The sequence below is a fragment of the Anomalospiza imberbis genome, chromosome 26 (genome assembly GCF_031753505.1).
Source record: "Anomalospiza imberbis isolate Cuckoo-Finch-1a 21T00152 chromosome 26, ASM3175350v1, whole genome shotgun sequence".
Classification (NCBI taxonomy): Eukaryota; Metazoa; Chordata; class Aves; order Passeriformes; family Viduidae; genus Anomalospiza; species Anomalospiza imberbis.
This window is the reverse complement of record NC_089706.1, coordinates 5,579,072-5,591,760: the sequence shown is the minus strand read 5'-3', so window position 1 is coordinate 5,591,760 and position 12,689 is coordinate 5,579,072. Positions and strand designations below refer to the sequence as shown.

The following is a 12,689-nucleotide window of genomic DNA, read 5'->3' as shown; positions in this document are numbered from 1 at the left end:
CAGTAGATCTGTGGCACCATGTTTTGTTGTAGTGGGGCAGCTTGGCTCTTCCCCTGCTCTCTTCCAAGTCTCCACACACCTGCTTCCCTGGGTGTACCCCTGCATGGTTTCTGCACAGGCCTATCTTCATGGCCACTTTCCAGGTGGTTTTTGTGCAGTGAAGCAGCCAGAGGAGGCAGAGCCAAGAATCTGGTCCAGGTTCCAGTACCTCTGGGATTCACTCCGAGGGCAGGGAGAGACCATCTGCACAGGCGGGTTGGTGGAGGAATTCCCAGGGTGTTTCCCATCCTTTTTTAAACATAAACTGATTCTCTGAAAAGACTGGGAAAGCACCAGGCCCAAGAAGCATGCGAGAGTTTACTTGTGCACATGATTGCAATTAGCCCTAGGGCTCTAGCACACTAAAATTAAACTGGGAAAATTGTTTCCATCCCCAGATATCAGCCTGCCTCCTCAGGGGACCCCCTTGTCACCAGAGGTAAGATCTTTGACCCTGCTGTGAGTTAGCTCCTGAATACCCCAGGTTTCAGCTGGTCATGGTTGGGGCAGCCATGCCCAACCACAGCCACGCCTGTCACTTGTCAAACCTCAGCCAGCCTGTGACACAGCACCCACATCTAAAACACAACGTCCTCAATACCCCTGTCACCATCTACTCCAAAACCGGCCGTTCCTTGTCTCCCTGTATGGAGATTATGTATTTCCTTCCTTATTGCAGCAGCCTGGCCTTGAAGGTTTGTGTCTATCCTCATTCCCCTCTCCTCCAGGTTAAGTGGCCTCGGTTGACTCATTGTTCATCACCAGAACCCCAGTCCTTCTCACTGGGCTGCAGGACTCAGGGTTTTATCTCCCCAGCACACCTTGGCTGCAGAAACAAATCCCTATGCAGGAGCAGGAGCCCCAGAGGTTGTGCTGGTCCCTGTGGGACAGTTGCCCACCTGGATGAGGTTTTCCATCCCAGTGGGCTGCAGAGAACACCCACGGCATCCATCACTGCGGCTTCCACGGCCCTTGCACAGCACGGAAGGAGCAGCACAGCCCATGATGATGGAGATCCAGGGCTCGTTGCCACCTGCCACACATCCTGTGTGGGTGACACCCATCTCAGAGGGGTGCCAGCAGCCTCGCAGCGTGTCCCCCATGGGAACGGGCTCTGGGTGCAGCAGCGAGGCAGCTCCTGGTGCTCGGGGCTCCCTGCCCCATGAGCACGGCCAGCAGGAGGGGAGAAGATCCCCAGGCAGGGGAAGAGATGAGAGGGGCAGGGTGCTGTGAGGGGGGTACAGCAGAGGAGCTGAGGGGGCAGGCAGCTGTGATTGTCAGAGTGCCAGAGGCTTGGAGTGGCCCTTGTGAGCACCGGGACCCCCAGGACCCCCTGTGCTGCCCAGGACCAGCTGTGCAGAGGAGCTGCAGGAGGAGGACATGGCTGGGGGAGCCACATCAATCCCACTCTTCCAGCAGCCCTGCAATTTCTGTTCTAGGTTCCCCACAGGCGAGGATTTGGCATTTCCTCATCCTTCTGCCTGTTGTCATCTGGCCGCTCTGCTGCTGCCTCGTGTCCTGCAGGGCAGGTCCCAGGTGGGACAGTGTGGCCTGGCCAAAGCTTGTCCAGCATCAAGAGGAGCAGAAGTATCACAGCTGGTGTCTCAGTGCAGGTGGGTCCCAGCCCAGCAGCCCTTTGCTGGCCAACACCCCCAGGGAAGTTCAGTGTAAAGCCTGAAAGGAGATTTGCCATCTCTGAGTCCTCTTCTGCTCTTGATTTTCAGCAGAGCCAGAATGGTTAATTATAATCTCAATGCTTTGCCTCTGCCTAAAGTGAGGAGACAGGACTTTCCTCCGTGCTCCTGTCTTTTACTACCTGACATCCCAGAATGTCTCTGATGTTTCCCGTCTCATGGGGTCTTCAGATTCCCATCTCCAGATACACTTTGGAGAGGGGAATATCTGTGTGGTTTTGGTGGAGATTGAAGTGCAAAGAAATGCACATGACTGCAGGAATGGTTACACTGGCCCTAAGGGAGCACAGATTTGGTCCGGTTGGAGAGCAGTGCAGTGAGCACCTCACGTCCCATGACATGCTGTCCTCTCCCAGTGCACAGGAGATGGTCAGGACATGGACAAAACTGCAGCCCACAGGACAGAACTGGGGCCAGTCTAGTGTTCCTCAGTTCCCAGGTGCTCCCCAGTTCCCTGGCACACTTCTGTGGGCTGCATAAGGCACCAGTTTACACCAAGGTACCCTTATCTCTGTAGTACCCACAGTGTCCACAACAACAGCACCCTATAAATCACTGCACATCCCCAGCAGCCCCAAATTCCTCCCAGTCTTTTAGGTTGAAATTTATATTTGCAGTCTCAGAGTTCCTGAGTACAGGGAGATCTTGGAGCCAACTCAGTAGTGGATTCTGGACCTCAGCAGGGTTGGATGGGGTACAGAGAAGTGCAGCAAAGGGAAGAGGGAACTGAGCTGTGGCTGGGGAAGAGGGTGAAGGTTTTTGGTCACTCTCAGGGCACAAGGAGCAGGGTGATCCATCCCCATGGACTCTCTCCAGACTCTGCTCTTCAAACCTTTCCACAACCAGATTGAAGGAATACACCTGTTCCCTCTGATTCCTGGAGAGATGGAACAGATCCCGCTGAGCTGTTGCAGAGCCACCAGCCCCAGCCAGGTCACAGCTGCAGTGATCTGAGGGACCTTACTCACAACCTGAAGGAAATACAGGGTGGCCTTCCCCTGCCTTCTTCAGTACCTTGTGGTTTTCCTCAGTCTTCTCTTAGTAGAGAAATGAGTGAGAGTCTCCACCCTTGCCAAGAGCCCTTCCAATGTGATTAAGCTCAGTGCTCCTAAGATGTGTCCTGGCAACATTTCTAGACCTGTTCCAGCAATTCCCAGGGACCAGTCAATCTCCATCATGTCCCTCACTGCTGCCCTTACTCTTACAGTGACAGAGGAACAGGTGGCGGTCAGTTACTGCTTTTCCTGGAGGGTGCAGGGATCTGCCACTGCATTCCCCCAATGACCTCACTCCAGGGGAGCCCACAGAAACACTGCAGAAATTAACCAGAGCATCTCCTGTAGTGAGAGCACATGGTAGCACAACATTCCACTGCAGACAGAGCAGGAGAACCATCAGTGTCTTTGGAAAGGGAAATGCTCCCAGTGACATGGGGCCTGGCAGTGCCCCTGCTGTTAGGAAGCAGGAACTTGGTTAAATAAGAGGTTCATGGGTGGACCAGTCGCTGTGAGCATCCACCCTCCTCCCCCTGTGGCTGGGCTAGTGCTCTGCACACCCCCATGGGAAAGGTTTGGGGTGAGGTAAGTGCCAGAGAACAACAGGATCATTAAGACTGGACAAGCCCTTGAGATCATTGAGAGCCATCATTAACCTAGCACTGCCAGCTCCACCATTGAACCAAGCCCCTAAGCAGGCACATGGTTTAGCTCCAGGCAGGGCTGCAGCCAGAGGGACATGACAGCCCAGATGCCAGCCTGTGTCACTGGCACAGCCTGGCTGAGAGCAAGGCAGCTCATCCTGCAGCATGAGGACACCGACCTGTGCTCTCACAAGACAGCCTGGAGCAAGCTTCCCAATGCAACCATTCCCAGATGGAAATGCCCTGATCCTTCACGCCTCTGGTCCCTGGTGAGTGTGTCCCTGCCGGTGCTGCCTGTGGCTGTGGCAGAGAGCCCTGTCCCGGGGTGGGAGGGCAGAGCTCAGCCTCCCTCCCCACTGAGCTGCAGGCCTGGAAGGGAGGCATTGCTCCAGTAAAGCTGCATTCGTCCTTACCCGGGCATGACACAAATAGAATTGATCAAAAGCACCTTGAAAAGCTCCCGTCCCCAGAGCAGAAGGCTCCTCTTGTTGAAATTGGGTGGGAGAGCTGCGGTTTTTCCTCAGTTCCTTTGATTTGTTGCCTAATGCAGGGGATGGATAAATCTCTAAGCCCTGAGATTTAGGGCAGGATTCATACTTTACATCTTCAGAAGACGTAGTAAACAGCCTTATACTCTCTAATCCTGGGAGCAGGTTTGTACCTGCTCTCTCTGCATAAACTGGACCAGCTACAACAATTTCACATTGTGGCTGAGTTCAAAACATCCCCTTGGGGATGAAATGTTTATTGCAGAAGATTTTTAAGATGGTTCCTCAGGGAGAAAGGGACTCCCACCTCAACATCCTGCACAGACCCTGAGGACTGCCACACGGACACAAGAAGCAGGGTGACTCCACGAGCACTGTGGCCCGTGTGAGGTGTGAGTGTAGGTGCCACAGCAGAGGCAGCTCAGCTGAGTGTGGCTTCCAAAGTTTCCAGAGGAGCTTTGTCTCTCAGACCTCCCCCACTGGCCAGCAGGGGTGGGTGGCCTGCCTGCAATGACCTTTATTGAGCAGGGTTTCAGATCCCTGGTGGCTGCAGTGCTCCTGGGAACAGCTGCCTCCATCGGCCATGGGGCAGGCTGGGATCCCTGTCCAAGGATCCCACCTTTCCCAGCTCACTCCAGAGCCTTGCAGAGGCCATGAGGGGGTTTGTGGTGAGGATAACTGAGCTGGACAGAGCACAGGCCCTTTCCCCAGCACCTGCCAGAATGCAGTACCTGGACCTTTGAGTTGCTCCAACCCAGCCCCGGCACAGCAGCGGAGCAGAGAGGGCCAGCTTGGGGTCTGGACTTCACATCTGGGGGACACCACTTGAGGGGGGTTTGGTGAGTTTTATGCAAAATGTGAACCCCTGCAGATTCTCCCAGGGCACATTGTCACACTGTGCCCTGGGGGGACCTGCTCAGTCTGTGGGGTGGGACAGAGCTCCCCAGTCAACACAGGGCATGTTTGCCAGGCTGGGTTTAACATCTCACCCCACACCTTGAAGTTTCCATCTCCTTGGGATGGCTACAAGTCCCTGCTCATGGCCAGTGCCAGGGGCTGGGGAGAGGCGGGGACAGGGATTGCTCTGCAGAGAGGAGCAAGTTACTTACAGAATCTTCAGGCTGTAGAGGCCAGAGAAAGCTTCCCCTGGGATCCTGGAGATCTGGTTTCCAGAGAGGCGTCTGCAGTGAAAAGAAGAGCCAGTCATGTGTCAACATCCCTGTGATGACAGTCCCCTGTCTGCAGAGGCTTAACAACTCATCCATCCTGCCACTGTCCCCTGCAGAGGAGGCTGCAGCACCTGCAAGCTGAGCCACAATCCTGAGCTCGGGCAGCCTCTGCAATCATCCCCTCGCCCAGCCCGAGGAACGGGCAAAGAACATCACAGCTCCTGCCAGACCTGAACCCAGCATTTTCAGCATCCAGAGATGGCTTCAAGCCATTTCCTGGATAGACATACAGGTCCCCAGCACAGAAATCACAGCACAGGTAGTGACCAGCCTGCAGACCCTGCCCTGTGCCAGGCCTTGGCAGAGAGTGGAGCAGGGGAGAGCTGTTTCTGCTCATGGGAGGACTGTCCCTAAATCCTGGCTGATGAATGAGGGCCAAGGGATGGGAGAGGAACATGAAGCAAAGGACAGCATCACAATGGAAAATGGGACAAGTCTGGGACATAGAGCAAAGAGCAGGGGAGAACATTCAGAACTTACTGAAAGAATTTATTGAAGAATTTGCCATTGTACAGCATCACCTGATCTTAGAACTCAAAATTTAATGAGGCCCAGAGCAGGATGGGGAATTAAAAATCATTTGTACTTTCCGCTCACATTAGAAACTGCATCACTATTATTATTAGGACTGTGGTGGGGGCATGGGGTAGAGCCAGGACTGAAGTCCAGGACTCCTGAATCTAGGCTTGACCTAAGAGAAGAGGTGAATTTTCTCTTTCTCCTTCAGTTTCACCCATGAAGACAAACATGGATGAAGTCCCAGGACCCACCAGCCAGAAATCATAAAGACAGGTTCAACATCCTGATTAAGACCCTAAATTGCTACTAAAATTGGGCAAGAAACTTATCTGCTTGACTTGGAGTGGAATATTGCATCTCCAAAACAGAGACAGTGAACATAATTTGTGACCAGGCTCATCTTCTCTCTCACAGAAAGTCCAAACCAGGCCCAAGAGGTTGGGCACAGATGCTGGAGAAGGTATTCTTTAAACTTTGACAAAGCTTGTTTCTTTTTAGGCATTTTGTTGGGGAAGGAGACAGGTGTGGAGGCTGAGCAGTGCAATCCCGGCTGGAAGCAGAGTGCAGGGGGACCAGGGCTCTGCAGAGGTCACCGAGGGGACCAAGGTGTTTTGGGCAGCCACGCTCACCTGTGGCAGAGCCAACGTGTGTGGGTGCCTCTCCCCTCGGGAATTTGGAGAAAATCGCTCCCATAATTAGGCCTCTGACAGCATAAAAAGCACAGGGTCGTCTCTTTAATGTGCGTGAGCAGGTTGTAACCTGCCTCCTGCAGCACATGATCTGCCTGGCAGGCTGGGCTATTTGTCACTTAGGGGCTGTGATTTGGGGTAATTGCTCCTTTTGATTGCTGATTTCCACATGGGAGGGGGTGTTGTCCGGGAGGCTGGAGTGCTTGCCTGGAGGGGAGGTGTTCCTGCACGGCATCCTCAGCCTGATCCCTGCATCCTCCTACCTGGCTCTGTCTGTCCTCACCTCCCCACAGCTCCGGGCTGCCTGCCGGCAGCTCACACCTACTCCGGGCTAAATGTGCCTTTTCTGGCAGCTCCGTGCCTCTCTGTTCACTTTCCTGGGTGTGTATGAGTGTTTGCCAGGTCCCGAAATGGATCTGGGACCTCCAGGATTAGCAGGAGAGGAATGTGAAGCTTCAATGGAGCCCAAGCTGGGGTTGCTGGCCTCCGCAGGGTGGTGGGGAGCCCCAGATGCTGGTGGGACACATGTGGCATCTTAGCACTGTGGGTAACACAGAACATAAGGGGGGAGATTACTCTGGTAGATGCCCTGGTTTCACTGGGTCCTGTCTCAGGTGAATTTGGAGGCCCAAAGCATCCCCATGCCTCACTGTTGTTGCAAATGTTTCTGTCCTTGGCCATGTTGCACCAGACTGTGCCTTGTCCCTGGGCCACCTCTGGGCTCTGGCTCTTCTCTCCACACCTTTACCTCCTCCCTGGCACCAAGGCAGCCCAGCTCTTCTCCCCAGGGTGAGGGGTCCATGCCAAGCCAGGAGCAGGCACAAAGGGAAGCACCAGCCACAACCTCTTCTCTGAACTCTCCTCCCAAGGCAATTGACAGTGCCATTGAGGTCCAAGATGGGCTCTGCCCACTTCTGTGCAGGGACTGCAAGGTGGAACATGTCAGTGCTTGTGCACACAGGCTAAGTTTTCATTTTCCTAGAGGGCTGCATGGCTGGGGCATGCACACAGGGTCTGGAGGTATGGGGTTTGGAGGTTTGCTAGACCTCCCAGGACAGGTGCTGCATGATGCTGGGGGTAGTAGCTAGGTGTTCCAGGTAGAGGAGCATGGCTGTGCCACCTGTCCATGAGCAGATCAGGAATGGATGAGCCTTTTGGGGTGTCCTGTCAAGGTTGACCACTGGAAACATGTCATAGAGCCACAGAACAGTTTAAGTTGGAAGGGACCTTAAAGCTCATCTCATTGCACCCCCTGCCATGGGCAGGGACACCTTTCACCAGACCAGGCTGCTCCAAGCCCTGTCTAGCCTGGACTCAGACACTTCCAGGGATCCAGGGGCAGTCACAGCTTCTCTGGACACCCTGTGCCAGGGCCTCAGCACCCTCACAGGGAACAATTCCTTCCCAATATCCCATCTAACCCTGCCTTCTGCCAGTGGGAAGCCATTCCCCCTTGTTCTGTCCTTCCAGGCCCTTGTCCAAAGTCTTGGTACTTGGAGCCCCTTTAGGCCCTGGAAGGGACTCTGAGGTCTCCCTGGAGCCTTCTCTTCTCCAGGTGAGCACCTCCAACTCTCCCAGCCTGGCTCCAGAGCAGAGGGACTCCAGTTCTTGGAGCATCTTCCTGACCATCCTTTGCTTTCATGCCATTAACTCCCGTGTCTGTTCATGTAAGAGACCCAAGACATAAAAGTCTTCCTGTGTGTGACCCTTCCTCCATCCATGGTCACTTGGCAGTGCTTGGTTCTCTCTGTCCCTCTCACTCAAACTCTCCAGAAATTCCCCTGCTTGGCAGACAGGCATCCATTGAATATATCTTCAGAATTGAGATCCCACAGGAAATGCAGTGAAATGGTTCCTTCCTTTCCATTTAAAATGGAACAATAACATTTGAAGTGATGCTGCCAGTGTGACATCCCCTGAGACAGCTCTAATTTACTCCTTCTGTGGAGGAGGCTTGGGCAAATTACCCCACCAAGAAGGACAGAAAGGCACTGCCTTTGCCCTAAGCGCAGGGAACAGGAGCTATTATTGCAGGGCTGAAATTCTGGTCCACAGCTCTGCTCAGGGCTCTTTTTAGGACAGACTTGATTCAGTGCTATGTCCTGCTCTCCTGAAGTTTACACTGTGACATAGTGTTGGGAGAAAGAGAAAGCTCTGGATTTAAAGTGGTTGATAGAAGAAGGAGAGAAGGGGCAGGTAGAGGTGGGGGGTGACAGCTGGATATGGCTGGCTTGTTTCAGAAAGCTCGTGGTGGATTTTAGATTCTGCCCTCCCCCCCCCCCCCCCCCGCCTCCCCTTCCACCACTCCCGTGATTTCTGGGAACATTCCTCCAGGCTTTGATCTGCATTCCCAATACACTCCAAGTTGGAACAAACTCATGGTTTACCACTGTATGGTTGCTGCTGTTCAGTTACCACAGGTTCAACCCTCCTGTATCCTGGGCTTCTTGGTCATGCTACAACTTCCATGGCATGCCCGAAGGCTGTGCTGGGCAAGATCGCTCATGTCAGGTGCTCAGGCAGCTCGGTGATGCTCTTATCACTCACATTAGGAGGCAGGAACGTTGCCCATTGGCAGGACAGGACAAACATGTGTGTCCATATCCCAGTGAAATTCTCCCCTTGCCAAACTTTTATTGAGCACGTCGGCCGCCCCTTTGATCTCCTGCTCGGGTTGGTTTCTCAAGCACTCACCCTCTCGAGGCAGTGTGCCCAGACACTCCATGCTCTTGCCTAAACGGTGTCATCACGCCAAGCCTGGGCCTTCCCCTGGGCACACAGGGGACCACAGGCCCCCTGTCATGCCTGAGTTTGTTCTTGTGCTGGTGCAAAGCAGGAATGAAGCCAATTAAATCGACAAGTGAAAACATGGTGCATTTGAGAAAAGGGCCAGGCCTGGACTCTTCCTTCTCACACAGGAATCTGCAGCTGGTCCTAGTCTGGTATCTCCTGAAGATGCCTCTAATGTGGTCTTTGCTGTCTCACTCCATCCCTGAGGAGAAGACTGTGCCTGTTTCCAGCCCTGCTCACTGTACCCCCCTCGAATGCCTGTTCCAACTCGATAGATTGATCGCATTTGTTCTTTTGTTTATGGTCCTCAAGCCAGTTTTCAACCCACATGAATGCTCATATGCAAGCCAGTTTGGATTCATCTGCAAACTAATATTCGTAAGATACAGCTCCTTAATGAACAGGACACTGAACACCTTCACTCCATCTCTTTATATTATAAACTGCAAAGGTTTTCTGTTTGTTCCCTCCAAACCTTCAGAGCAGTTTTCACTTTTGACTCTCTTCTACTTTTGGTGCCCCACTTGGGGTACCCCAGAACACAGTCATATGGAAAGCAGTTTTCAGGAAAGCTGGAGCCAGCTATCCCAACTAGCAAGGATTTTTCAGTTGCTGAACACTCTCCTTGGTCTAAATGGAGTAGAAATAGAATGGAAATCTCTAAATTTTCAAAACTTTTGAATTTGATTTGGCCAGCTGCAATATCTTGGCCTCATTGATCAATATTCATGATAGACAACCCCTTAGAAGCCCTTCTCTCCTGTCCTCACCTGCACCTTAGCCAGTGCTAAGGACAGCCCTCACACCGTGCACAGGGATGAGCTTTGGAAGGCTTCATCAGAGGAATTATCCTTTAACTCTCTCTGTGCTTTTGCTCACCCACTCAATTGATGAGCAAACCGTCCTCTGCCAAGGACTGGTGCCAGCCAGGGGGACAGAAAGTCCTGGATCAACCAGAGCTGGTCTCCTTTTTGTCAACAAGTTGTACCCTAGTGCCTTCTCTGTACAGGAGCCGTGCAGAATCCTGGGGGAAGCACAGAGGCCAAGAATCCAGAGCTGCAGCTCTTTAGCTACGGCCACCTGGAAACGGAGGGCTGTGCCAGGCAAGGTGACTACCAAGGGAGCAGTGATTCTGCCTCCAAATCTCAGCATGGCCAAACAAGGTCATGGCCCTACAAGCATTTGTGTCTCCATTAGAGACCTGTCCAGCCTGATGTGTCATGGAAACCCACCAAAGCTGCTGTCTCAGGAGTCCCCTACTTCAGACACGTTACTGCACTGCTCCAGAAACAGCTTCTCACAGTGCCAGCACACACGTGAGCGTTGCCCAGAAATGTCAGCCCCCCTGCCACGCAGGAGTTGTCACTCCCAACGGAGCCCGCCATGCCCCACTGCCAGCACCACTACAGTGCTGCCTCCTCCAAGAGAGACATTGCCTTGGAGTGAGAGTTTGTGCTGCACAATCCCCCCAGAGTGGATGTTCCAGATGCCTGGAAGCTGATGAGGGGGTGGGGGTGCTCTAACCTCAGGCAAGGGCAGCCAAGAACAGCGCTGGTGCCCAATAAGCTGTGATGGCTCCATTGGACCCACATGGGAAGGGGAGTGAGAAGGGGGTTCCATCACAGGTGCAAGGCAGGAGAAGAGGGCTGCTGCATTCACATTCCCAGCACGCATGCCTGCATTTTATTTCATTTTGCTTTTGTGCTATTTCTTGGTCCCCCAGGCTGGCAGAGAAGGCGACAGCGGGTCCTGAGCGTGCGGTGCTGAGCCTGCCGTGCTGCACTCCCCGTGATGGTGAGTCCCTCTGCCCTCGGGGCCCGAGCAGAGGCAGGTGAAAGAGCCAGTGGCTGGGAAGGGGTCTGATCTTGCCGCTGTGCCCCGAAGCAAGAGGTGAATGGCAATGAACACCTGCCTTTGGCTGCAGTTTCTCTTCTTGGCACCGAGAGCCTGTGCTTGGATTCAAAGCGCGGTAACAAAGCCCTTGCCGGCGAACACATTTCAACATGTTATTATTCCCAGGACTGCTTTCAAGATCTCTTTCTATTCCTTCTGTACTGATTGCTCTTGTTTCTCTTGGCTCCCAGCTCTGGCTTTTCAGGCTTCATTAACTGGAATTTATTAGCAACTTTAAACAATCTTCCTGGTGCCAAAAAGAGAGAAAGAAAAGAAGAAGGGGAAAAAAGGAAAGAAACAAAGAGGAGACATACTAAACGCTGGGCTGCTCCCTGCCTGTGTGAGGCCCAGCTCTGAACACCTCTATCTGTGCAGGTTTTCTTTGGAGGGAAAGCCTGGTGAGTGCCTGGGCTGGGACCATGCCTGCTCGTGCAGCCTCTCCTGTCTCTGGAGGTGGAGGCTGGGGACCAGAGGAGAGCACAGCCTGGTGCATGGCCACTGAGGGCCCCTCTCCCATTGCCTCTTCAAAGGCAGCTGAGTCTGGAGAATCTGGTCTCTGGGCATCCCCTGAGCATGAGAACTAATTGCACTCACAACACCTTCCTGAGCAGCTCTCAGTAAAAACAAATGGCCCACAGGGCCCACCTGAGGGCCTGCTCTCATTGCTGGACCATGAAGCACTGGCAGTGAAAATAACTTTACCCAGACCACACAGGGAGTGAGCTGGAGCTGTCCCCGAACCCTCAGCTGTGCCCTAACCACAGCATCCCCTCTGACCCCATGGGGACACGTTTGGTGTCCAGAGCGGAGAGGAGGCACTGCAGAAATGCCCTGTGGGACACAGCCTGGCTGGGTGTCACGGGTGGCTTGGGTGATGGCCCTGCTGTCCGCAGGACCCTCACATGTCACCCTGCTCTGGTTTTTTCCTCACAGGTCTCCACCCAGTGTGGCTGTGTGCCGAGGACTAATGTGCTCAGGGCTTGAGTGGGCTCAGCAACGTGGATTTGCAGGGCTCCACAGCAGTGAAACCTGGCACGTTTGTCCTTGTTGTGCATGGGACACGTGCTTCATCCACCCATTTTTGCAGCTGTCTTCCCCTTTCCCATTATTCCTTTTCCTCTGCTGAATCCCAGCTCCATGCACAAGCTCAGCCATGTGTCCAGCTGATCTCTGACTTCTGTGAAACTTCACTTTCATGAGGAGCCTGGGGTGATGCTAAAGTAGAGGAACAGAAGGAGGAGAAGTGGTGAAAGGTGTGAAACACCAGCTCTCCTCCACGAGGCCCTGGGCTACTGGGGCTAAATCTAATGAGAGAGTAGAAAGAATCAGAATCATGGGCAAGAGCAGGAGGGGAGAACTGTGAGGAGGAGCCAGAGGAACCTGGGCTTGCTCTGACTGTTGAAGAAGATAAGGTAGATCAAGGAAAAGGGGTGTCAAGAGTACCTGGGATGTTTCTGAACATTAGATAATTTAATAGAATCTTGAAAAGAAGATTTGAAAATCTGGGTTGAAATGGGCAATTTTTTTGCTGAGGAACCTCTGATTTTTTTCATGAGGTTCGAGCGCCTAAGGTATCTTTAAGGCAATAAAGCAAATTTAATTTGAAATACCAGTTTCTTTTAGGGCTTCACCCAAAGGAAAAGACTAAATGCTAAGAAGTAACATGAAGATGAAACAATTTTTTCTCTCTCAGGTTAAAAGAAATTTTT

General features: G+C 53.0%; 1 protein-coding gene across 2 annotated transcripts in view; it reads right to left on the bottom strand.

The window, feature by feature from the left end:
- Window positions 1-12,689, bottom strand: part of LGR6 (leucine rich repeat containing G protein-coupled receptor 6) — a 153,691-nt gene that overhangs the window by 82,105 nt on the left and 58,897 nt on the right. For both annotated transcript variants that reach the window (XM_068173403.1, XM_068173405.1), the window contains exon 3: window positions 4,970-5,041. In XM_068173403.1, the coding sequence (XP_068029504.1) occupies window positions 4,970-5,041 (72 nt within the window). The remainder of the gene's footprint in view (window positions 1-4,969; window positions 5,042-12,689) is intronic.